The 27,558-nt window shown below is 39.0% G+C and overlaps 1 protein-coding gene and 1 pseudogene across 1 annotated transcript in view; both read right to left on the bottom strand.

Moving 5' to 3' along the window:
* The window catches only part of COPB2 (coat protein complex I subunit beta 2), a 34,084-nt gene extending 11,070 nt beyond the window's left edge, over positions 1-23,014 (bottom strand). Inside the window, exons 1-10 of the mRNA XM_090284263.1 lie at positions 22,910-23,014; positions 16,956-17,093; positions 10,063-10,149; positions 9,733-9,859; positions 8,467-8,615; positions 6,289-6,435; positions 3,665-3,764; positions 2,867-3,009; positions 2,430-2,629; positions 546-656 (exon numbers count right to left, since the gene is read on the bottom strand). Coding sequence (XP_090140389.1) covers positions 546-656; positions 2,430-2,629; positions 2,867-3,009; positions 3,665-3,764; positions 6,289-6,435; positions 8,467-8,615; positions 9,733-9,859; positions 10,063-10,149; positions 16,956-17,093; positions 22,910-22,912 — 1,205 coding nt within the window. The 5' untranslated portion in view covers positions 22,913-23,014. The remainder of the gene's footprint in view (positions 1-545; positions 657-2,429; positions 2,630-2,866; positions 3,010-3,664; positions 3,765-6,288; positions 6,436-8,466; positions 8,616-9,732; positions 9,860-10,062; positions 10,150-16,955; positions 17,094-22,909) is intronic.
* LOC150005033 (vesicle-associated membrane protein-associated protein A pseudogene) lies at positions 4,906-5,770 on the bottom strand (annotated as a pseudogene).
* Positions 23,015-27,558: the final 4,544 nt, after the last annotated feature.

Genomic DNA, 27,558 nt, shown 5'->3' with positions numbered 1-27,558 from the left:
TTCCTGTTTTTAATGAGATTATTTTATGAATATTCTGAATTCAGTTAGAATTTGTTTTATTAAGAATGGAAGGCAATATCACAGAAAATGAGTTTTTTAAGATTCAATGAAGTTCTCGTCAAGATGACATCAGACTATAGCATCTCTCCCACGCAGCTCATAAAGGGGCAGCAGCACCTCAGGACGCTAGGTCATAGGGTCACCCGGGGCCACTTCCCAAGGACCTGGTTTGAGGGCTTATTTACCTTGCACCCAGGCCCAGCCATGGGTTGCCATCAAGGAAATGGGTGCTGGGTCCCCCAGTTAATGAGATCATAAGGTCAGTTTTCATGAGTCAGCTCAATACTGAACATAGAAGGGCAAAGGCAGGTCACAGTGCACAACTGCCTCTGACTCTAACCTTCTAACAGGCAGCTCTGGTGAGAGCTGTTCTCTAACACAGAGAAGCACAGCACACACTTGGCCTCAAGAACCTCTTTAACCCAGCTGCACACAGAACACAGATTTGCAATCAGGGCCAGCTGGATATCTCACAGTCTACTTACTCTGAAGAATCGTGGGCCCATGCAAACTCCTGGGCAGACCCAAAGCTCTTGTTTCTCAATGCCATTGCTGTGTAGATGATATACTCGCCATCACCACAAACCACAACAAACCTAGAAATTATAGAAGCCAGGGAGGGAATTACAGAGGACATGCACAAGAAACAATGATTCATATTCAAGGTAAAATATTTCATTTTTTTATCCTTTCCTCAGGATATTTTTATTATTGATTTGACTGAGAAATAAAATCATTGATATGAGAGAGAAACATCAATCGGTTGCCTCCTATATACACCCTGACTGGGGATCAACCCTGCAACCTAGTATGTGCCCTGACTAGGAAATTGAACCCACAACCTTTCGGTGTATGGGACAATGTTCCAACCAAACCACCCAGCCCATGCTACGGTAAAATATTTCTAATAAATGTTATTTCAGTGGACTATTACAACTGAACCTAGCATCTTTTAAAGTTACACATGTCTATGAATACAGAGCTAGATTAAATATTCTACTCAACAAATCCAAAAGCAAATTATGAAATGGGGTTATTGCTGCAGTGGCTTTCTTTTATAAACAAAACTGGGAGCAGGAAGATGAGAATGGCTGGAGATGAATTGGAGAGGACTGCAATAATTCAACCAATATTGGTTGAACACCAAGATGCCTAGCACCTTGCACATTATGTACCATAAGAAGGCACTATTTTGTTGCAAGATTATCTTCATTTTAAAGCTGATCATTCAAATGAATAAAAATGTCTCACTCATTTTCAATGACTGTTATTTCATCAAAATAAACAGGATATTTTAGCATTTAAATAATGAGTGTATATAGAATGTTGTACAGTCAAAATTTTCTCAATAGACATAAAGCAATCCTCTTTAAAAGTTCTAATTTAGAATACTGTATTGGGTGCTATTGGACTGCCAAAGGTGAAATGCAAAACTTTTAGCAAAAAATGTTTTATGACATTAGGGAAAAATATATAATGTGTTCTTAATCTTCAAAAAAAGACTTCCTTACAAATAATTATGAATACCATTTACTGAACTAGGCAGCATACCTGGTTTACATATTTTGTCTTTTTAAATACTCATATGACCAGATCTACTGTAAATTAATTTTTAAAGTTCCACAGGCTTAAATTCACTGTGCTGATAATTATTCTCTTATAAGATGTTTGGTGATTTATAAATCTTAAGGGAGGAACAGAACTGTTGGTTTAAATTACAGAAAAGAAAAAGAATTATTGCCAATCCCAAAACTTGACCTGTGTACCTCAGTTGGTTGAGTGTTATCCAGCAAACTTGGGGGGTGGGGTGGCCTGTCACTAGTTCAACTGCCAGTCAGGACACATGTCTGGGTTGCAGGTTCGGTCCCCAGTCATGGCACGTATAAGAGGCAACCGATCAATGTTTCTCTCCCTCTCTTTCTCCTTCCCTTCCCCTCTCTCTAAAGTTAATAAATAAAATCTTTGGGGGTGGGGGAGGAATACACACACACACACACACACACACACTTCAGAGCCAGCTTTTCTTTTTAAAAGCAATGAGTCAGCAAATACTGAAAGGGCACCTTCTGAGTCTCAGGGTAAGACATGATCCTTGCCTTCAAAGGAGCACAAGGACACAAACCCAACACATTTGAAATACAAGTAAACACAAAACTATGTTGTGGGACCAGGCCAGGAAAGCAAATATGCTTTACCTTGCATGCCAACCTGTCCCATTGGTATGGCTGCCTGCAGCTGTGCTGATTGTGAGGCCAGGGCAAAAAAGCTCAACGAGGAATGCCCACCACAGGGCAGGAGTGTATCCTCTGTGGCTAAGCAAACCCACCTCTAACATACATATAAGCTCAGAGATTTCGGTTATGACTTACCGCCCATTAGGATTATGCTGAATAGTCTGAGGGTATATTTCACAACTGCCCATATCCTTTACTGCCAGTGGCAATCTTTCTCCATCTTTAATTTCAGCATCTCCCATTGCTTTTAGGTTGGCCTGCTGGATTTCTGAATGCTTGGCCCAAATTATCTTTCCATTGGCATCCATGGACATGGCAGGTTCCTCCCGACCAAGCTGGAAGAATGACAAATGACTCTCAGCCATGAAAAGGAAAAGCAAAACCACAACAAAATAAACATTTCCTATTTTCCTTCTTCCACTTCAAATCTCCAGTGCTTAATCTCTTGTGCTTAATAAAAGCAGTGCCAGTTTAACAAAACTGGTGACTTGGAAAATGACTGTACTAAACCACAATGAGAACTGCCTCCCCAGGGTCCATCTATTCGGAGAGATGGTGTAATTAATGATTACCTTAACAATGATACTCCCTTCATCATAGCCCAAAGCCACATTGTTGGACCCTCTCAGACTGGCCACACACCACACCCTCTCCATTCCATAATTCAATGTGCTTTCAAGGCGATACGTGCTTGAATGCCATATACGCACAGTTCCTAAAAAGAAGAATGGAATAACCCCTTTTAACTTAAGCATCGACAATGACCTGTGTCAGGTGAACCAGACACACGGAAGTCTTTATATTTAAACAGAAAACACTTCCTGGCAGTTTAATTTTTTTTAATCTATAGTCTATAAGAGATTTTATAAAGCAACTATTTGTAAATAGAAAATATATAAGAAACTAAAACCAAGAAATGTAATTTTAAATGTGAACTAATGAAAAGATTTCCTGGCTAAAGTGCATATTATGTGCCTGGTGCTTTATACAAACAATTTCTTTTCGGCCTTTCACTATAATCCCATGAGGTGGATAAGTCCATCTCCAGCTCATAATTTGCCCAAACCATACATCCACGAAGTGGCAGAATGTGAATTTGACCCCAGGTTTTACACTCCAAAGCACAGGCTTTTTCAGTTTTTCTTTAGAACGTCTGATGTTCTCTTATTTAAGTAAGAGTCAAAACATGTTAGAATGATGATGATGATGATGATGATGATGTTCCTTTACTCTTTCATATTTTAAGTATTCTACTATAATAAAAATATTGAAAATCCCTGGAAAACTTCCATTACAATGCAGGGTTCTACTGACTTAAATATCCACTCAGTAATTATAAGCATGTGAATAAACATACATTTCCAACTTACCATCTTCTGAACCTGTGATGATGATTGGCAACTCAGGATGAAAACTAGCACAGGACACATTTTGGGCATGTCCCTCCAGTGTCTGCACACATGTTTTGTTCTGTATCAAGACACAGAAAACACTTTTATTAGTGAAAAATACATCACTCATTCTTAATTTTGACAGGTGCACAGATATATTATAAATAATAGTGGTTATGACAATCTAAAAGTATTTAGTACAGACAATTTTGAAATAGAATTATCCTGTGTGTACATATATCATAGTACAGGCAAATGTAAATGTAGCCTGGCTGGTGTGGCTCAGTGGACTGAGCACCGGCCTGCAAACCAAAAGGTCGCCACTTCGATTCCCGGTCAGGGCACATGCCTGGGTTGCGGGCCAGGTCCCCAGTTAGGAGCGTGTGAGGCAACCACACATTGATTTTCTCTCCCACTCTCCCTCTCTTTTCCTCTCTCTAAAAATAAATAAATAAAATCTTTATAAAAAAGTAAATGTAAATAGCACATTTAAAGACAAAAACACCACACCCACACCCCCAAAAGATCTCTGGTTCACATCTCAGTATTTTTTCCCCATATTCCTATAATAATGTCTTTAATGTTTTTATTCTGTATTTAAATACAAAATTGGGTTTTCTAGCCCTCATTTTATTAATTGCTTAGGGAAATTTTTATGTGAGAAACAAAAAAATCAAATTTAACAAAATCTTGAAGATAAAAACTACTGTAACAAGAGTTCATAACTAGGTTTGTAAGAGTCTATAAGGATTCATTTAAATTTTAATGTTAAAATTTATTTTTAATCTGTTAATAGTTTTTTTATGTTAAATACCATGGGACAGGATTATAAGGTTGAAAAACTCAGTTAACAAACCATCTCACAAGGGATAACAAAAATGCTGCCACAATATTTAGCTAAGGTAAAAGAGAAAGTTACTCTGTAACAGGTACCATGTCCCCACAGAATACCTCCCAGCATTCCCTGAATGAGTGGAATTAGCAATCTAAATAAATCATATTTCAAGAAGTAACAGCAACAGATAAAACTTAAAGGGATCATTCAAATAACACTGATAAGACTAAACAATTCTTGAATTCTTATTAAAACCACAAAGAAAGGACAATCCTTTATTTATGAATTTCATAAAGGACTGAATGTGCAACTGACATCTGCTAGTGATGATCTGGTAATATACAATTTTTCCCGCAGCTAAACAGTTTGTTTTTATTGTGTTTTTTAACTGTAAGAGCTCATTAAAGGCAAGTCACCATGGGCCAACTACCAATGAAATGGGAGGTAAACAGAATTTTTCTGGTCAAGAGAAAATAAAAGAAATAGCACTCTGCATGCTTCGCTCTACAGTTGAATTTCCCTAGAAAGAATCCAATAAAAATGGCTGCAATTACAACACATGAAGGAAGAGGACTGGCGACATTGTCTCTGAAGGATGCGGCTGCGGTTCATCCAGGTTCATCTGAGTGTGCTGCTACCTTCCTGAGCTTTAGGCCTTCATCTCTTAGGTTTCAATTTCCTTCTGATAGCACCATCATTTCTGAAGTCTTTTACACTCTTTCATGAGTTTCCTTGTTTCAGTATCACTAAGTGAAACACTATGTGGTTTTGGCATGGGTCCATCTTGTTCAGATGCATTTAGCAGAACAGCTTTGCTATGTTCCATATAATTCAATTTATTATTTTCCTTGGGCATTTCAAAAACACATCTCAGTTTAGACGCCATTAATTCATCAGGTATTGCCTCTTTCCACGAAGTTTCCATATCTGAAGTGTTTGGTAGAGCAAAAATTGTACCATACTTGTTTCCTCTTTTCATTGGGATCATAATCAAAAGGCTGTAGCATTATTGACAACAGTTACAGTCAACTCTGGGCCTCACACAGTACCCATGAGGTGCTGTAGTCTTCACTTTGAAACATACTTTTCTATCCGTTGGATTTCACAACTTAAGATTTGTAGTGACTCTATCTGTGAAGGAGCCTTTGAATTTTGTGGTCTGTGGGAGGGTCAAGCACCATGATCTGCTTATTCTTCACCATAGCCCCAGAGGTGAATGCCATCAGAGAGCCAGAGCAGAACAAAGGCATACCTGCAGCAGCAGCTGGCTGGCTGGGGAGAGGGGACAATGGAGGCAAGGATTCAGATGAACTCTATGATGGGCCAGTTCATGGCTCCTGCACCCTAACTCCTACCACTATGTCTCCAGGTTGGCAGGCTGTCTGCTGGGTCAGCGGCTCTGGGCCTTACAGCTGACTCAACCCCACACCAGCCACCACAACACAGCCACATGCACTGTAATCCTCAGCGCCCCACGTGGCAACTTCTGCATGCCTATGGTGCAGACCCTGGCAGCCAGGAGCCTAACATTTCTAATTTCTACTGTTAAATGAAAAATAAACATGATAGCATTTTATTTTTTTAATTGTGATCAGCATTTGTTTTTGTTTTTATGGGAAATTCTGGGACCACAATTTAGGTACAAATACTGAGGCCTTAAGTTATTATGCTATGAACAGAGTTCAACAATCCAAGTTTTAACTGTCCTGTAAGAGACAATAAGCAGCATGTCAAACATATAGCAAGTAAAGTTATAAAAGAACTGTACCTGATAGTCCCATATTTTAACCAGACGGTCATCTGCACCTGATATGAGGTATGGTTTGTCGCCACCACTGTAGTAATCAATGCAATTCACGCCTTTCTCGTGTCCCTCCAAAGTGAAGTTTGGTGATGAAGAGCCTAGCTGCCACACCTTCAGAGAGCAACAGCATCTGCCAGTCAATATGGGGTCTCCCTTTTCAGAAGACAGCTCTACCACACCTCTGACATAATATAAAGAATGTGAAAGCCCAGGAGAAGCTAAAGAATATTCATTTTTTCCCCACTCATTTGTTTTTGTTCTTTGCCACTGTACCTGAATTTCTAGGGGCAGAATCACTATGGTATAATCTGAAAATGCCAACTTCCAGACTTTAATCCCTAGAGATTATGACTCAGTGGCATGACAATAAGCCTGGGAAACTAGATTTTTTAAAAATCCTCACTCGAGGATATGTTTTTATTGCTTTTCTAGAAAGTGAAAGAGGGAAGGAAAGAGGGAAGGGGGACGGGGGGCGACAGAGAGAGAGAGACATCAAAGATAGAACATCAATCAGTCGCGTCCCTACTGGGGATCAAACCTTCTGGTGTATGGGACAATGCTTCAACCAACTGAGCCAGGGCAGGAAACTATATTTTTAACAGACACACCAGGTGATCCACAGGCTAAACTTTGAGAAACTTTAAAAGTAGGAAATGATTTTATGAGAGACCTAATGTAAAGCTAATGAAAGTAGATTTAGTAAGATGTACTAAATGGAAAAATATCACTGCTTAATTAAAAGTATGGAAAACCAGTAAAACACTAGTACAGCACTGGTGTTGAACTTTCTCTTTTTACAAATATTTAATGAGCACCTACTATTCGAAAGACACTGGGAAGTACATATGTTTACCATTTACTGTATACAACAAACTTTACTACAGCAAAAGATACGACAATTCTTATTCTCAAGACACCTAATTTAGTGAAAAAAGTTCAAAACTAATTTCAAAGTTTCCAACCTATGTCAAAAGCAAGAATGATCCAATGAAAGGAAAAAAGGTCAAAACCCTAAGATGCTCAGACATACAATATTTAATAAATAAGTTGTCAAAAAAATTAACATGTTATATAAGTTAAAGGAAAAAATATTATCTAGCTATAAACATACATGTGTAAGCAAAAGTTAATGGCATATATCATTTTAAATCTCTGCATACAGAGATATTTTAAATATCGTAATGGAAAAAGAAATATGACTACATTCACTGTAACATATATTCTGCATCGAGTACAGGCAAGACACTGTGCTGCTTGCTAATGAATGTCTGCTTGAGGGAGGGGGTGACACAGTGCCTGCCCCAAACATCAACATTTCTGGGGATAAAAATTTCCGAAGGCACATTATTATTCAATGTGAAGGCCATAAGAGGTAAAAAGCAATGAAGTGAATGGGATAAGCATGACTAGCTCTGTCTAAAGGTGAAACGGATGTCAGAAGAAAGCTTCTCAGAGTAAATAATTGTGCTAAGCCTTGAAGGATGAGTAATTCACTAGAGGAAAATAAATCAAAAAGGGAAAATAAAGAGTATTGCAGGTAGAGGGAACAGCTAAATAAGGTAAGGTTCTGAGAACATTCATGGCGTCTCTAGAGAATGGTGACTAGACCAGGGTTAAAGGAGATATCTCATGTTAGCCTCTTGTATTCCACACTAGGCATTTGAATTTTATCCTCAGGTTGGCAACTGATAAAACAGAATCCATGTTTTAGAAAGGTAACTGGCAGCAGTATGGAAAAATGGAATAAGAAAGAGAACAGAGGCAGATGAAATTTAAATAAAAACTAGATCCATAATCAGCAGAGGTCAACAATAAATACACTAAAAGGGAAGGAAATAGTAACCTAGAGAAGATAGGGGCACTTTTAAAATTTTGGGTTTACAAAGATTTAATGAAAGTCTTACAAAATATTGCTTCCACATGGAAAACACTCCCCCATTAAGAACACCGAGTTGCCACAATATTTTTCTAAACAGAATATGCTTTCCGGAATCAAAATGAGAAGTCTAGTTTGACTTCAAAATGAACTTTTGAGAGAAACTTCTAAAATGGGAACAACTTTCTGGGTAACCAGTAGTGAAATACCTAAAGCAACTGTATTTCACCAATAATCATAACTGACACAAACACTGAACACCTTACCTTAATAGTTCTGTCCAACGACGCGCTGGCAAACTGATTGTTATCTTTGGGGTTGATCACAATCTGCATAACATAATGGGTGTGTCCTTCAAACACCTGTGAGCAAGACCATTTTTTATCCCAGTCCCAGAGCTTAATAAGCATGTCATCTAGGCCAAAAGAAAGTCTCAAGTTAGCTGCAATTTCTATTTCTTTCATTCAGAAGTAAGCAGTCTCTGTGCCTCTTAAGGCAGCAGATCTAACACAAATTATACATTTCATGACTTCCAGAAACAGTATCAGAATTGAACCATTTTTCAAAATCCTTATTTAAGAACAAATTTAACTCTCTACAAAAAAAAGAAAAAAAAAGTTGAGATAAAACAGAGAAATTACTAATAGCAAATATAAAAATTTCATGGAAATACCGAGGACAGACTATGGGCTTCAAAGAATGACAAAGGAGTAATGCAAGTTTGATTAGAGTACAAGTATGACTGAATAATGTTGGCAATAATATTAAGGGAATAAGCATTTCATTTATAATACAAGGCTGGTTTAAAAAGTTTGAATTACTTCTCAATTTTTAACTTAAAAATGTTTCAAAGAGCTATTACCAATTCAGTGCAACTCGTAATGTCCTCCCCAAAAGGTCCACTGTTTTATACCTAATACCAAGGAGCAAACTAGTCTGAATATAAAGGTAACACTGACTAGGTATATGGCAATCTGCCAAAAGCTCACTCATCAGCATTTAAATAAGCTTTCTGTTCAGAATGTTTAAACACCTAGACCTTTAGGTCTTCCCTGACAGAACTGGAGCAATTCTGCTATACAAATCCTAAATAGAGTTGCTATTTCATTAAAATATAAAAGCAAGCAGCATCAACAGCAAGTTAATGCATTTAAGTAGTTTAGAGGCTGCTTGGGATTAGAACTCTACTTGTAACAGCAGTAAAGAACTGCATGTCTGCCTTGGCTGGTATGGTTCAGTGGACTGAGTGCCGGCCTATGAACCAAAAGGGTCACAGTTCAATTTTCTGTCAGGGCAGAGGCCTAGGTTGCAAGCCAGGTGTCAGGTGGGGGCATGAGATTGATGTTTTTCTCGCTCTCTTTCTCCCTTCCTTCCCCTCTCTAAAATAGAAAGAAAGAAAGAGAGAGAGAGAGAGAGAGAGAGAGAGAGAGAGAGAGAGAGAGAGAGAGAGAGAGAGTTAGTTGCATGTCTCACTGAATGAAAGCAAATTACTCAAAGAGATACACACATGACCAAAAGGGGTCACCTCTTACCACTGCTCGTTAGAATGAAAGGCTGGGTTGGATGAACAGCGATGCAGCGAATGTAGTCTGAGTGTGCTTCAAACATATGAACTCTCTCCAGAGTGTTGTAATTGAACACTCTAATCTGCATGTCATCCTAAAAATGGAAAATTTAAAACTATCATTACTGTTATGAAGTAAATTGCAGGAAAAAGTATACTATAGGCTCAAGTTCTAAAGTCCATGCTTCAAAACACTGCACTTATTTACAAAACAAATCAAGAAATCAAAATTCTGCAACTCATTTATATAATCTTTGACCAATTCAGAAAATGGAATTAGACGTTCATAATTACTCACCGCTCCTGTCACAACCCAATTCTTCCTTGCAACAAACTTTGCAGCTCGAACAGGAAGGTCACACACTTCAAATGTTTTCACCAGTGTCTTTAAAATTGAACAAGAATATACACTTTGAGTTACGGGAAAATAACTGAAAAATCTATTCTGTTATACGTTAAACATTAATTATTTAGATCACTTCTGATTTTAAAATATTCTCAGGCAAAAATATGAAAGCTCAATAGTCAAGTTAAAAAAAATAGATCATTTTTTTCTTTAACAGGTTCAAAATTAAAATACTTATAAGAGATAACAAAAACCAAATGTCCACAAGATGGAATTCCAGATCCTCTGTGCTCCAGTCCTTCCCTATCTCTCTAGCCTCATCTCTGGCTACTCCCAAACTTACCTTTTCTCCTGTCCTCTCAGCCTGAAAACCTGTCCACAGGACTTTCAACTTCCCTTTCATAACTTTACGCCTTCACAATCCTGTGTTCAATGTCAATCCTTCCTGCTAGGTTCCCTGAGTGCAGAAATCTTGTTTACCATTGTATTCCTAGAGCCTAAAACACTGACTAGAAAACAACCAGTGTGTCATAAATATTTGCTGAATGAATTAGTTCTTAGTTTCTTTTAAAAATAAAACCCATAAACTCAAGCAAGATAAAACTCTGTACACTTCAGGGTATGTATCCATACAAATGCTATTTATCTCTTTTTGGTAAAGAATGAGAAACAGTGATTTAGATGTCCCTTCAAGCTGCTCAAAAAGGAGTAATACACACAGGATAAAAGTAGAAAACTAGGAGACATCCTAGAAAGAGCAGGGATGAATGCATTTCTTTGTTCTTCCACTGTGATTCCTTGTTCTTTAAAATTCTGAAGAATCAAACTATCATTTTTCAATCTCTCTTTTTGTACCACAGAGTAATAAGAATAGCACAATCTTACAGACTGATTAACCATGTAACTAAACAAAAAGAATAGCAACTAGTTCTTCAGAACTGTTGAGCCTACTCTGGCTTGGGAGCTTCTTCAGACAAATACTGAATAAAGGGGGACATCAGTTCCAACCTGTACAACTGCTACCAGATGACTGTGATACAGACACTGAGGACAGACAGAAAAGCCATCTATAAGATGACAGATAAACCCATGGAAGCTCACAGAAGGACTCAACAGATCTAAGGATCTGTCAAGCAGTTAAAATAAAGCAGCTGTAGAACAAGCAGCCATGGTCCAGGTCCATGTTAAGTGCTGTGGCTGATACAAATGACAGGAGAGCTGGTCTCCACAATCTAAAAGCTAAAATCTAAAGGGGAGAAACGATACACAGTCAATATGTAAACACCCAATATAAGTTAGAGAAATAATGACTAACACAAGTCTCATACACAATTTACCTAATTACTGTATTTTTCGCACTATAAGACGCACCCGACCATAAGACCCACCTAGGTTTAGAGGAGGAAAACGAGAAAAAAAATATTCTGAACCAAATGGTGTACTAAAATATTTAATAAAATATAACAGTAATATTTCAACCATGTGAAGTGAACAGTCAACAGCGGTATTAAGAACCACTATCACTGTCATTAACAAATGAGGAGAGACTTTAAGGTTCAAGTATTCTTCTAGTTTTCTGGGAACCCCAACAACTCATCATCAGTGTTAGAATTTATGAAGCTCAGTTGCTCACAAACACTGATATCACTTGCTTCACTATCTTCATATTGACCAGACGCCCTGAGATTCAGCAGTAAAGTGGGACATTTAAGCATCCCCAGGGATTTCGCGTGGGCCAACCACTTCATCGTCTAACAGCTGTCGCCACTGCTGACAGGTCAGGTAATACACATCATGGTCAGTGATGCGATATTTGCTCCATAAGAAGCACAGACGTCCCCCCCACCCCCACTTTTGGGGAAAAAAAAGTGTGTCTTATGGAGCAAAAAATACAGTAATCTTTTAGACAATCTTGTGATATAGGGAAGGAAACAATATCATCTTTCTATCAGTTAAGTAAACTGAACCTCAACATGGTTAAAAGGCCTGCCCATATCATTTAATTAGCAGGATGGCTTCAAATTCTAACATACTGATTTTTTAACCATTATAGCCAACACCTTAAAGAGTATATAATATCTCTTTTATCTGAAATACAAGTACTTTGAAGTTACTTTCAAAACCCTTTTTCCTTTTTTCAAGAATTTTGCTCTCAATATATATGAGTGGCAAGTAACTCCTGTTGTTGATAAATTAAAAAAAAAAAAAAAATCAGGGAGAACCAAAAGCATATCAAACATTCAACAGTATATGCACATGAGCTTGACTGCCAGGTATGCACTTGCAGCAACAGTGGGAACTAAGACTAGGATTATCCCTGCCCTCATAGAATCTCCACTCTTGAAGAAAAGAAGAAAACTAAACAAGATATTAGCAGAAAGATAAATTACAAAAGTACAAGCAGATGGCCTTGCAGGAGGGCAAAGAGGGTACAAAAGAGAAAAACAAGGCAAAGTAAATGGCCCAGACAAAGCAGTTTTGTTACAGTAAAGCCTAGAGAAAGGTAAGGGAAGTACGCCTGGGCTTTAGAATACACTACAGTGAAATGACAGAGTTGAGAGATGGGTAAACGTTTCTGACAAAGGGGTCCATAGAAAGAATTAGGAAGGGTGGTCAGGGTGGGGGGAAAGCATCAACATATCTGCTAAGCATAAAATCAGAAAGGTTACAAACATATGAATGAAGAAGTGGACCAAAAAGAAAAACAAAAAGCATAAAACAGAATGCATATTATTTGCACCAAGGGAAAGGAATTCACAAGGTAAAAGATTTGAAATTGCAGAGGACAGAAATCCTAAAACAGTAATATAGTAGTAATAAATGGAATCTTTATTATTCATTAGTTCAACAAATAACTATTGAGCACTTAGTATGAATCAGGCAATACAGGCACTGGAAACAGCAGAGAAAAGCGTTAATGTGTATAAAACGGGGTCTTGATTTAGTGCATAGTTGTCATTGTTTCATTAGAGGGACAGAAGGCTCTAGCAGTGTTTTTAGGTTTACTCCTGACATTAGTGCCCTAAGCCTAGTTTTGCCATCTTAAATTCCTCAAATGTAAATTTTTATCTGGGTTTTAGAACTTATCCTTTGACATTGAGGATAATTACTGCATAAGAGACATCTAACTGTATGGTAGGTATAGTGTTGACTACATGCTTTGTACTTTGAAAAAGATTAAGGACAGTCAAGAAAGACTGGAAGGGGGAAAAGGAGGGAAAGAAGGGGAAGGGTCTAGCCAAGGAACTAGTACAAATGACCATGGACATGGACAACAGGGTGGGGACTGACTGTGGGAGAGGGGGGAGGTGGGTGGAGCAGGGGAGAGCAATGGGGGTAAAAACGGAACAACTATAATAGAAAACGAGAAAAAAGAAAGACTGGAAAATGTGATGAACTAATCTGAAGTATACATTATTTACTCATATGAAAGAGAATAAAACAAGCATTTAAGGCAAATGATCTGTAAAATGTATATTCTCATATTTATAAGTAAAAGCTGACTACAAATATTTCTCTAATATAATTTATAATTCGTATGGCTGAATGAAACTTATCTATATATATTATGCACTGAAGGAAAATTAAATTAAAAATTCCATTGTTACCATTAGACTAATTTACTGAATGGAAAATTAATTACTATTAAATACTTTCTCTAGGACTTCTGGTCAAGGTGACGATGTAGGAAGATGTGGCTCACCTCTTCACACAACCACATCAAAATTACAGTTAAAATATAGAACAACCATCACTCAGAACTGTCAGAAACTGAGTCGAATGGAAATCTGACAGCTATGGAATTAAAGAAACCACATCCATCCAGACTAGCAGGAGGGGTGCAGATGCATAACAGGCTGGTCCCACACCCATCGTGTGGTCGATAAAAATTCTGGTGGAATATTCTGGGAGCGATGAGTCCCAGCCCCACACCCGGCCTCCCAGCCTAGGGTTCCAGTGCCAGGAAGTTAAGTCCCCACAGCTTCTGGCTGCAAAAACCAGCAGGGACTGAGTCCGTGGAAGAAACTGCTGGGGCCTCGAGCAGCTCCTCTTAAAGAACCTTCACACAAACCCGCCTACACAGACTCACTCCCCCTGAGCTCCAGCAACTTAAAGGGCAACAGTGGCATAAAGGGAGGAACTGAGGTGTCTGGCATCAAGGCCAGCAGAGGCCATTATCCCTTTTCTAAACCCTTCCCCCACAGAGCCTGTAAGCCTGTGTCATATCTGGGACTCCAACAACCTGGCTAACACTGTTTGATCTGCCTTGGAGATCCCAAGACTGCCCCACCACTTACAGGTCCACCCAGTCTGCTTTTCCATAGGAATGGCTGGTCTTGGCTCATGCTGCACAACTTTCTAAATTCTATCAAATAAGCAACAGCTGGCCTCAGTGAGCCCCAGGCCCGGCACTAACAGCAACAAGCTGAGATTCACAGCTTGGTTTTGCCTAGGAATCTCCAAGCCCAGCACAACTAGCAGCCATCTCAAATTGTTTTACAGCTCAGGCAGGGTGGCTCCAGGCAAAACACAGGTGGGGGCTGACCTTGGCCTGCACCACCTGGGAAACCCCACAGCCTGTGCACCTAGTGGACAGCTACAGACCACATCGGAGCACCACCACCCTGCCCCTGCACAGCGCCTCCTCCATGGAGGGCAGAGGTTGGTGGTTAAGTTATCACAGCCAATCCTTGCAGCTGACTAGCCTGGGTAAATCCCTCCCATTGATCTGCCAACAGTAACCAAGGCTCGACTACAAGAGAAGGGTGCACTTCAAGTACCCAGCTTGGGTGATACGGGAGGCTACAGAACACCTACATTAGGCCACACTACCAAGACAGGGAGTCACACCAGCTCTACCTAACACAGTGAAACAAACACAGGAAGGCTGCTAAGATGAGGAGAAAAAGAAACATGGGCCAAATGAAAGAACAGATCAAAACTCCAGAAAAAGAGTTAAACAAAATGGAGATAAGCAATCTATCACATGCAGAGTTCAAAACACTGGTTAAAAGGATGCTCAAGGAACTTAGTGAGGACCTCAACAGCATAAAAAAGATTCAGTCAGAAATGAAGGATATACTAATTGAACTAAAGAACAATTTACAGGGAAACAAGAGTAGAGTGGGTGAAGCCAAGAATCAAATCAATGACTTGAAACATAAGAAAGCAAAAAACAACCAATCGGAAGAAAAAAAAAAAAAAGAATACAAAAAAATGAGAATATAAGCAGCCTCTGGGACAACATTAAGAGGTCCAACATTCGCATCACAGGGGTGCCAGAAGGAGAGAAGAGTAAGAAATTGGAAATCTATTCAAAAAAATAATGAAAGAAAAGTTCCCTAATTTGGTGAAAGAAATAAGACGTGCAAGTCAAGGAAGCACAGAGTCCCAAGCAAGATGGATGCAAAGAGGCCCACTCCAAGACCCATCATAATTAAAACGTCAAAGGTTAAAGATAATGAGAGAATCTTAAAAGCAGCAAGAGAAAGTTAGTTATACAAGGGAGCTCCTATGAGACTGATTTCTCTAAAGAAACTTTATAGGCCTGAAGGGATTAGCAAGAAATATTCAAAGTCATGAAAAACAGGGAACCTACAGCCATGATTGCTCTACCCAGCAAAGCTATCACTCAGAATCAAAGGGCAGATAAAGAGCTTCCCAGACAAGGAAAAATTAAAGTTCATCACCACTAAACCATTATTATAGGAAATGTTACAGGGACCTATTTAAGAAAAAGAAGATCAAAACTATGAACAATAAAATGGCAAAAAATACAAATATATCAACAATTGAATCTATAAAACAAACTAAACGAACAAGAATAACACAGACAGAATCACGGATATGGAGAGGATTTTGATGGTTGCCAGATGGGGGCTGAGGGTGTGGGTGAATGGATGAAGAGGTGAGGGGATTAAGAAGTACAAATAGGTAGTTACAGAACAGCCATGGGGATGTTAAGTACAGTATAGGAAATGGAGGAGCCAAAGAACTCATATGCATGACCCATGGACGTGAACAATGGTGGGGGATTGCCTGAGGGCGTGGGGGTGCTGGGTGGTGTGGCGGGGCAAAGGGAGAAAATATCAGGACAATTTTAATAACATAATCAATAAAATATTTTAAAAATACATTCTCTAGAGCAAGTAATGGTATATTGGTGTCGGTTTCCTTAATCTCTGTGGGCTTGTGTTGGACATGGTTCCTCCAACTTCCCATAATGGAAGGCTGGCCGGAGGGCCCCTGGCCAGAAAGAATGTATATGGCTTTGGAAACAGACTGTAATTCCCTCCTTATCTCCTTTTGGGAGTGGCTTCTTGTCCTATGTGACCACTTCTTGGCCTGTTCTCTTTGCACGTACACACTGAGGTACCGTAGTTTAGAGTTACTAGCAAGACACATGCCCCCTTTCTCTGGGACCCCTTAAAACAAGTCTCGGACTCAGGGAGGTGTGGTCCTGCCTCACCGATCCACGGCCATCAGTGTTCCCTGTAACGTGTGTAATAAAGGCCATGTCTGCTCCATCCAGTCCTCCTTGTGGTTTTTTCAGTTCATCTGAAAGAGCATTCAAGATCCCCAGCTCTACCTCCTGCATTATAATCTCAAAAAAAAAAACCAAAAAACTAAAACTACCTATATCAGAATTTAACATTTAAATACTGTTTATTACAATCCCAGAACAGCGTCTCCTGCAAGCTGTGTTCCTCTTCATTGAAAATACTTTGTACCAATTTGAGAAAGCAGTCTCTATATTGTGACTAGACTCTGTTAAGTTATTTCTTCTCTCTCAGTATAAACAGTCTAAATATACTGTTTCTAATAAAGTCCTTAAAAATTCCTACCTGTGTTTCATGATTCCAAACACACACACTGCCATTATAAAGACTTGCCAACATCCATGGCTCTGTAGGATGTAAATCCACACTCTTAACTCGATCAGATCGAGCAGTTAGCTTTCTCTTGATATCAAGTCGTAGAGGCTAAGAAGAAAAACCATTAAAAAATAATTAAATTGTTACGCCAAATAAAATGTTTGAAATCATAACTAAAATCAGTGTATCAACAGGCCTACAAAACAATTCAGTTTTTACACTGCTAAATTGTAGACACAGTATCAAGTCTAAATGTTTAGATGGAGAAGTGGACCAAAACAATCAAAAAACAGAATGAATATTATCTACATTAAGGCAAAGGAATTCACAAGGTAAATTCTTTTACTTCTTCACTCATATATTAAAAAATATAAATATTTTAAAAAACCGTTTTAAGATTTTATTTATTTTTAGAGAGAGGGGAGGGAGGGAGAAAGAGAGGGAGAGAAACATAAATGTGTGGCTGCCTCTCACATACCCTCAGCTGGGGACCTGGCCCGCAACCCAGGCATGTGCCCTGACTGGGAATCAAATCCGCGACCCTTTGGTTCACAGGCCAGTGCTCACTCCACTGAGCCACACCCGCCAGGGCTAAAATTTTCAAGTTTATAGTAGCAGTTGTCAAACTTCTAGGTCTCAGGAACCCTCTACACTCTTAAAAATTGTTAAGGACCCCAACAAAGCTTTTTATATGGGTTCCATCTATTGATATTTACCATGTTAAAAATTGAAACTGAGACAACTTAAAATATCTATGTATTAATTCATTTTCAAATAACAAGAATAAACCCATTTCACGTTAACTTAAATAACATACTTTTATGAAAGGAACTATATTTCCAAAAGAAATTTGGTGAGAAGAGTAGCAATGTTTCATATTTTTATAAAACTTTAAATTCTGATTTAATAGAAGACAGTTGGTTTCTCATATCTACTTCTACTTTCAATATGTTGTGATATGTTGTTTTGTTTGACGTATATGAAAAAAAATTGGCCTCACTAAGATATGTAGTTGGAAAGAAATATTTTAACATTTTTTTTCAAATAATTGTGGATATAGTTCTTGATATCACACCAAAAGTTAACAAGTGGTAGTTTCTTAAAGGTTAGCTGCAATGTGAAATCTGAAACCATAAAAATGAACTTTTTACACTTAACTACTAAAACTCATTGGTCTATTCTGTATTTTGAATAGATCCATGCATCGTTTCACAACATCATGCGTTAGTTATTTGGAAAATGTTTGTTCAATGATTTATGAAGATCTTCCAAATGTTGACATATTGTATTATACAGTATAAAAATCACATTCATTATAATATCACCATCAACCTCAACTGGTAAGTTTTAAATATCTGTTAAGGTCAATGATAGAACTTTTCTAAAATTCTAACTTTCACTGGAAAGTTCTAATTTTATCATCAGTAACAAACAGTGTCAGGGACTTCTTTTGGCTTTCAGAAAATGCCTGCCAAACAATCAAGTCTGAACAACCAGTTTGTCAGCCATTGTTTCAAGTAAAGCTAGTAACTTAACTGTATGCAACAGAAGTGCTTTATGTGTACTTCCCATTTCATTACACAGAATAATTAAAAGATGCATACCCAAGTGTTGATATGTGATAAAATTCATATATTTTTACTGCTTCATCAATGACATTCTTAATAAAACTGGCTTTTTAGAAAATTGTGTGACAGTAAAGAATACACTATGAGTACAATTTGGTGACACTGTGCAGTTTTACCTTTCATTACCTTTACAGCACCAGTACAAATATCAACACAGCAAGTAAGGCCCATGGTGCCTTACCACTAAGAAAATAGTTTTCATTTGTGTACCTCCTTAAAAAAGATGGGGGAACTCCTACGAGATCATGGACCACTTTGAGAGCCCTTGGTTTATACACTATCTAGTAAATAAATATAAAATATCCTCTAAATCACAACTTCTGCCTATGTCATTAATGTCACATAAGAAAATATTCTTAAGAGTTATTCATGAAGCCTTAGTGACCCTAAATTATAATATTAATCAAAAACAATATGGTACTGGCATAAAAACAGACATAGATCAATGGGACAGAATAGAGAACCCAGAAATAAACCCACACATGTGTGTTCAAGTATTTTAAGATAAAGAAGCCAAGAAGACACAATGGGGAAAGGAGAGTCTCTTCAATAAATGGTGTTGGGAAAACTGGACAGCCACATGCAAAACAATGAAACTGGACCCTACCTTACACCATCCACAAAAATTAACTCAAAATTGATTATAAAGACTTCAATGTAAGACCAGAAACCATATATATTTAAACTCATATAATGTTGTATGTCAATTATACTTCAAAAAAAACAAATTGAATTCTTCAGAGAAAAATAAATTTATTTTGGCAATAACGCTAGGCAATGTAATGTGTGATCAATATGGGCTATAGCTATGTCCATGAAGGCCTTTGGAGCAAATGAAAGCATTTATAATATTTTAATGGATTTAAGTTACAGGAACCTTATAGAAAGTAGAACAATTTTAAACAAGAACTCAAATACTCTCTCAAGCCAGAAAATATTAATAGTTTAAAATTGCCTTTTTTTGCCCTGGCTAAGTAGCTCAGTTGGTGACAGTAGTGTCCTGCCAAGGTTGCTAGTTAGATTCCCGGTCAGGGCACATACAAGAATTAACCAATGAATGCATAAATGAGTGGAACAACAAACTGACATTTCTTCCTCTCTCGCTCTCTCTCAAAGCAATAAAACTGCCCTTTTCAACCTCTATTCCACATCTAAACCATAGAACAGAAAATTATTTAAATTACAATTTTCTTAATTCTCCCAAAGATACCATTCTAGGAGAAAAGTTAATTCATTATATACATGATGCCTTATGGGACTAGTCTTAATCCTCTCTTTTAAGCAACTTGAGGAAGACTGATTTAAAATGTACTTCCCCTTCAACAGGTCTAAAACACCAACTATAAGTTTATCTGGCAAGATGAGTTACGGCCAAACTTTTATTTTTGTGAACTTCCATGATGCACATGAATGGAATAGAAATTTAAGGTTACTTTTCAACTCATAATGAAGATCACTAGATGATTTCAGCAAAGACAATTTCCTGAAACAAAGCAAACACCTCACAAGGCTTTCATTCATCTTTTTGCATCGGCATCAAATATGGGTCACTGATTACTTCCAACTTTGTTCTTTCTTCTGTACACGCCTCCCCCACTTTTAGCAACCTATACCCCTTAATTTACTTTAAAAAATCAGAGTTCTTTGGTTGTTCTCTACCATCACCACAAAAAATGTTTCCACTGTCATCTCTTCTTCTCCATCTCAGATTTTCTACTTTCAAACAACCATCTTCAAACTCTTTGCTCATCCATGTTTGAATTTTGCCCCATTATCATCATAAATTTTAACTTTTTCTGATCTCTCAACAACCATGAAATGTCTATTATGTACCAGGAACCATGGTAGGGGCTTTCACTAAGCCAACACGTTTCATACTCTTCCTCTATTAAATGAGGAAATTATATACTTACAAACTGTGTCTATATTATCATAAAAGTGTTTTAAATAATTGATTACTGAGCTAAAGTGATGCTCCAAGAAGGTTGGCCCAGGGGGCAGCCCTCCCAGTATACCTCTACCTACCCCTAATGCACAAATCCATTTCAAAAGCACAGCCAAAAAAAGAGCTCTTGTTGTATTTCTCTCAACATTTAAGTAACTGCTTTGAATGAGACTTTGTACTAGACACTCTGGAATACAAAGATGATTAAAATACTCATACTGTACCCTCAACTCTAAACGTCTCCCTCCATCTTCCAAAAGCTGGATTCATTTAGGACTCCGATGAAATGCTACTGCCATCACTACGACCTTTCTGATTATCCTAGCCATAGTAGCCTTTCCTATGGGATCCTGTAGATTAAATTTTAACCTTTAAAAATGTGTACAGGTCTCTTTTTGATTTCTAGAGTAGATGCTCCTTAAGGGCAGGGTCATTGTTTATTCTTTAGATATACCTCAGAGATACTGCAGTCTGGCTCCAGACCATTGCAATAAAGCAAGTCAAATGAATGTTGTGGTTTCCCAGTGTATGTAAAAGTTATGCTTACACTATAATGTAGCCTATTAAGTGTGTGATAGTATTATGTCTAAAAAACAATGTACATAACAATTAAGAATGCTAACCATCATCTGAGCCCTCCGTGAGTTGTAATCATTTTGCTGGTGGAGTATCTTACCTTAAATTTGTTAAAAAACAAAAACAAAACACCAAAAACAAAAAACAAACAAAACAAAACAGCATTTGTGAAGCACAATAAAGCAAAGCACAATAAAATGAGCTATGCCTATATTTGGGTATGGTGGTTTAGGACAGACAGTATAATCTCAGGTTTAGAGAATCATGATGAATTCAAATTTCAGTTCCAGCATTCCTTTAAAATGTGCAATAGTGGGCAAGTTTACTTAACTTCTCTCAGGCCCAACATAGGTAATTGTCTATCTCTTAAGTGTTATGACTAATAAATTCAGTGTTAAACAGAACAGTGCCTGGCCTACTGTTTATTTATAACTCACTCTCCCAGGTGTTATAAGAATTAGGAGGTAAAAGTTTAGCAAAGTGCATGGAACATAGTAAACACTCTATGGTTTTGTATCTTATACAAAAGATTTAAATTGTGTTAAAAAAATGAAGAAAGTTATAAAGATATAGTCTTCAATGTAAAGACTGCAAAAGTAAACTAAGTTAGAGCCAAGGTCCTTTCCCAAAAATGTCCATTACTGAAAGCGCAGCAGACCCCAGACCCAGGGTCGCTGGTATTATGAGGTGGTATAATTTAGGACTTGCAGTCTTGTTCAGGGGCTCTTAACCTGGGGACCCAAGAAAGTTCACGGATAAGAGTAGGGGACAGGGTGTCTGTGAGTGAACCCACTGAACTTTTCTGCAACAACGTGTCTCTCTATGCATATTTTGGGAGTACCCAAACGATCACCAGCTTGCCCCAGGACTCATTCTCTGTTGTAGTTGCAACTGCCTCCAGTAGCCTCGTACAAACTTAAAAGTTTTATTTTTTAACTGCCAGACGAGGAACTTTGACTTATTAATTCCGAAGTTCTTCAAGCTCAAAAATCTTTGAACCTATGCTTCGTAACAAGCAAAAAAGAAAAGGCAGAAAAATGTTTCAATATAAAATAGAATACTGCCTTTCTTTCAGAAAGGATATTTTCACACTGCTGTATTTTTTTTTCTTATAACACCCTAGTGAAAAACTATTTCCAGGCATTTTTGAGCGAGAGGGTGATAATAAAAAAGTGCTGTCAGAACTGCCATTCTTACCAGCCACCATATTTGCAAATGCAGAAAAGGAGGCCAGTTTTACAAACAACTCTCTCACCCCTCTATTCCTCTCAGAAACCTAAGCCAGAATCTCAAAGCATTTGGAATCCCACTTTTGACTCCATATTAACTTCTTTTCTCTGCTTAAGTTCGTAGTCTGTGGTCAGCAAACACTACACCAGGATTAAGGTCAACAAAAGTGCAACCCCAGCTGTCACCGTTTTAAGGACAGAATGAGGTAATTTTGCCTAAGCCTTCTACTAAGTTCGTTTACGGCCTTTTGTATTTCCCTAGCCACGGACCCCGCTGCAGACTTCAACAGCTCCGTCAAACGCCCTACACCGGTGGAGTCAGGGACTCCCGCCCCCCATTCCAGGTATTGCTCCCCAAACTACCCGGTCTCCTGGGTCCCACCACCACCTCACGAACACAAACTGGGCCAGAACAGATAACAAGGCCTGAAGCGGTGGCCGCAGCGGGAGCCCAAGCCGCTTCTTACTGAAGCCCCCAGTCCAGGAGTCCCATGAATTCGTCTCAGACGAAGGGGCCTCGCTCCCTCCTGCAGGGTCTGGACCTACCATGACTCCGTCGGTCGGAGGCCAGACGCCCTCACTTGAAACCCGCAACGCAGTCCCTGAAAAAACTCACCGACCCGATGACCGACCGACTGACGTGGAACTTCCGGGAAGCGATTCTCGCGAGAGTGGAAGCCAAGACTCGAGCGCCTGCGCAGACCAGGAGTAGGCCTGACGTTTCCTAAACCCCTCCCCAGTTTCCTAGACAACATGGCCGTCGGTATTGCACGGAACCCTCCAGGTGCCACGTGAGCAGACGGGGTGTGGTCTCGGCCAATGAGGACAGGGGCGTGGCACGGGGACGGATGGACAAAAACCTGAAAATCAAACGGATGGCAAAAACGGAATAATTAGTTCCCGCTGGGCAATGAGGCATGGGGTGCTTCCCACATAGAGGATTTGTGTCGCAGAGGCTGAGAATCGCTGTCAGGCCGGCTCTGACTTTACGGAGGGGTGGGGAAAGAGAAGAAGGCGAGACAAGGTTCTAAGCCCACAGAATTCTGATGGGCTACAGAACATGGCCCTGAGAGTTCCCTGCGGACCCCGGATCTGGCACTGATTGAGGCTGGGAAGATGTGGGCGGGACCCTGGGCTGAGCTTCAGGCCCCTGAAGTACCAGTGGCGGAAGAGCCTTCAGTTCTGGAGCTCCCCAGCAGTTTATGATAACCTTTCATTGTGCATTGGCTGTGTTATTCACTCATTTAACAAATATTTAATCGATCTTCGGTTGTGTGTCAGACATTCTTTCCTCTCACATCCTACATCAAATCTGAAATACCTCCATTTTACTGATGAGGAATCTAAAGCTCAAAGAAGTTAAGTGCCCTGGTCAGGGCTGCATATTAAATGGTAGTAGAGTCAGGATTTGATCCCAGACTGGTATGTCTTCACAGTTCTGTGCTCTTCCTACAACATCCAAGCATTTCGCCCTGACCCTGTAGCTCTCAGCTGGGTAGAGCCATGGTTCCCCATGTCAAGATTGCGAGCTGGATCCCGGTCAGGGAACATATGAGAAGCAACCAATGAATGGATAAATAAGTGGAATAGCCCTAACTGGTGTGGCTCAATGGGTTGAGGAGGGCCTGCGAACCAAAGGGTCGCAGGTTGGATTCCCAGTCGGCACACGCTTGAGTTGCAAACCAGGTCCCCAGTTCGGGGTGCGTGAGAGGCAACCACACATTGATGTTTCTCTCCTTTTCTCCCTCTGTTCTCTCTCTCTAAAAGTAAATAGATAAAATCTTTAAAAGAAAAAGAAAAAAGATTAGGTGGGCTAAGATCTAAAGATCCTTCCTTTTCTATCAGCCTGTGTTTCTGTGATATCCAATAATAGAAAGAAGAGGGGGTCTGGAACTGGATTTTAATGCCAGCAGTGTGATGTTATGATAATGTAAGTGGAGACTAATAATTGAATATTTTGTTTATGCTTTGAGTGATTGAGGATCACAAGAGTTGAAAATTTTACAAAAATGAACTATACCTAATTTCCTTAAATAGTGAAGCTTCCAATATTTCTATTTCCTGGATACTCTCGCACTTGAACAAGTATTGTTACAGAACCCCTGGGCTGCTCCAATTGAAAAGAAACCCACAGGCTCTTTAGTTAGGGGCTCGATTGCCTGCCGCCAGAATTATAACTCTCAATACCAGAGTTTAGTGAAAAGAAAAAGAATTGTTTATTTAACAGTTATATAGATTTAGATTATTTGCAGATTTCTGCTGTTAAGTCTTATGTTCTTTAAAACACCCATAAACACATATCCTTGCCTCCCCACTACCAAACCTGGCCAGTCTTAGGAAGGTTAGAAACACAGTTTCCCTACTTTCCAAACACAGTTCAGCTTTACCAGCAGCTGCCAATCACTCAATTCTGATTGGGGAGGTCCTTCCTGTGCTGTGGTGCCCCCCAGCTCTCAATGCAGAACCGCCTGGATTCTCAGCCTCCTTGTAAACTGCCTTCGTCCTGCAAACCGCATGGATCTCCTCTCCTTCTCAAAACCGCATGGCGAGAGCCTCTTAAAGCAGCCTGGAGACTGCTTCTCCAAGCCACATGGAGGGAGCACACGAGAGCAAGAGAGAGCTAAAATGCCCGCAGCTGCTTATATATCCCTGACTGCGTCCTCTGACGCAGTGGGTGTTGCAAACAGTTCTGACCATCCACAAAACCTTACGTAGACTCTGTGCTTTTTCCATACCATCCCCTGGTTCAAGACCCCTCCCATCTACCTGAGGCCTTGGAAGCATCCAAGCCATTTTGCGTAAGAAAGACACTAGCCACCAGCCTCAGGCATGTGGAGGCATTCTGAAAGCTGCTTCCTTCTCCCCATCCCCCAGCCGCAAACTCTGGGGATTTTTGGACTCCCCTGTTTCTGTAACAGTATCTTCAGACTTGACATAGTATCAAGTAATACAAAATAAAATAATACATACTTCTATTCTCATGCTACTCAATACTTAAATCCTTGTGGTACCCAAGAATTAACCCAGCTGGTATTGATGAGGGCTGAGCCTTGAAGTGTCACACTCAGTTTGACTATATCTTTTCTTTTTTTCCCACTGCAATTAACTAGCATTAAGTTCTGCAGTTGTGCAATGTAAATTAATTCTTCTTCCAACCATTACATACTGAATTTATACTATACCCAAAGCATTATACTAGGTGCTGCCTAAAAATTATACCTATAAAAATCTAGTCTTGGATTTTACTTGAAATTTCATTTTAAAGAAATAAGGTTCTCAAATATGAACTAATATATAAAATGGCATTCAATATATGTGTGTATATTCCTGTGTGTTCAATTGTGGGTTTAAAATAAAATCTTTTGATTACTCTTTGGTTTAGAGGAGATTGGAAGGTTAGGACAATGGCTCTGGAGAAGAAAAGAAAGATGGACAATCTTAGCAAATTAGTAAAGATTTTCACAAGAGTTTGATTGTAATTGATCTACAGATCTTAAAGTCTTAACTGATCAATTTCTAGGATGACTATTTCAACCCTGCCTTTTTACTGCTCCTGGGAGCAGTACCAATCAGTACCTAATATACACTCTTCCCTTTCCATTGTATTTCCACCCATTGATAAGAAGTTAAAGAGGTGAAAGTTATTCCCAAGGAAAAATTTACTTGGTGTTTAAAAATACATATATACATGCCACATCACTAGTTTCTCTTTTCAAAGAGGTTAGAATCTATAAGGAGGAAGGGTCAGTTTTGCATAAATAACTGAATACCAGCCAATATGAATACTCTGAGAGAGAGAGAGAGAGAGAGAGAGAGAGAGAGAGAGAGAGAGAGAGAGAAGGAGAGAGAAAGAAAGAAGTACCAATAAAATAGGATAAAATATCTGGCTGGGGAGGTAACAAGTTTCATAAAGGATGCAGAAGTTGAGCTGGACCTTGAGGTGAAGAATATGGGGTCTGTTTGAGGACCAGAAAAACTCCAGTTGGCTTGGAGAATGATATTCATTGAGAAGGGCAGGGTGGGAAAAGGCTGGAGAAGAAGTATGGGGCTAGATGCTGAAGATTTTTAAATAGGGAGGAATTGGACTTTGCTTTGGTAAAAACTTGGGAAACATATCTGCACCCTATAAATTAAACCCGCTGTTGATGTGTATGAAGAAATGGATTGGGAGTGAGATAATATACAATTTCAGGGATCTGGGTGTGGAAATAAGAGTAATAATGAATAACTTTCATTTAATGCACACTGTGTACCCAGCTGTGGTACCTAGCAGCACTTTGCATGCTGCACTTCATATAGTAATGCCAAAAGATAGGCATTTTCTCCAACTTATAGATGCAAAACTAAGGCCCAAATGGATTAAGTAATATGCTCCATGCCACACTACTCAAGAGTAAGTGACAGCCCTGGCTGGGTGGGTCAGTTGATTGGAGAATTGTCCCATACACCAAAAAGTTGACAGTTCAATTCCCAGTCAGGACACATACCTAGGTTGTGGGTTTCATCAGGGTGCATAAGAGAGGCAACTGATCCCCCCGACCCCAAACCAATAAATGTATCCTCAGTTGAGGATTAATTTTAAAAAAAAAATTAATGAATGATAGATGACATTGAACCCAGGTCTGTCTACAAAACTAATGCTCTTTTTACTAGAATGTGATTTCTTCCTTTTTCACTAAGAAACCAGAATCAACAGGATACACAAATATTTGAGTTTATTGTGAGTTAGGGGATTGGGAGGCATCCTAATGCTAACGTTCTGAATCTAATGAACCCAGAAGAATATCTTTAGTGAGAGAAAGAAGTGGAGCCAGTAAATGACACAGAGAAGGAACAATTAGAGTAGGACAGCTAGAAGAACTGTATGCCACGGAAGGAAAAGGGAGAGTGGACATTGTAGAGTGACTAGAAGTCAAGATGGCTTCGGAGAAGTTAGGGAGGCTAGTATTTGGGAGAAAAAAAACTGTTGCCAATGAATTAAATGGTTATGAGAACACTAGTAGCCTTCAAAAGATTTTCAGTTGAGTAATGCTAGAGAAAGCAGCTTTGCAAGGAATTAAGAAATGATAGAAATAATTAAGAAATGGAGGTGGAGAGTACAAATTATTTTACCAAAATTAGTGATGAAAAGGCAAATGTTGATGTCTCAATGAAAGTAGCTTGATTGTTGCCATTTAGGGTGTAGTTCATATTAA

The sequence above is a fragment of the Furipterus horrens genome, unplaced genomic scaffold (genome assembly GCF_987537825.1).
Source record: "Furipterus horrens unplaced genomic scaffold, mFurHor1.1.pri manual_scaffold_7, whole genome shotgun sequence".
NCBI lineage: Eukaryota > Metazoa > Chordata > Mammalia > Chiroptera > Furipteridae > Furipterus > Furipterus horrens.
This window is presented reverse-complemented; position numbering and strand designations above follow the sequence as displayed.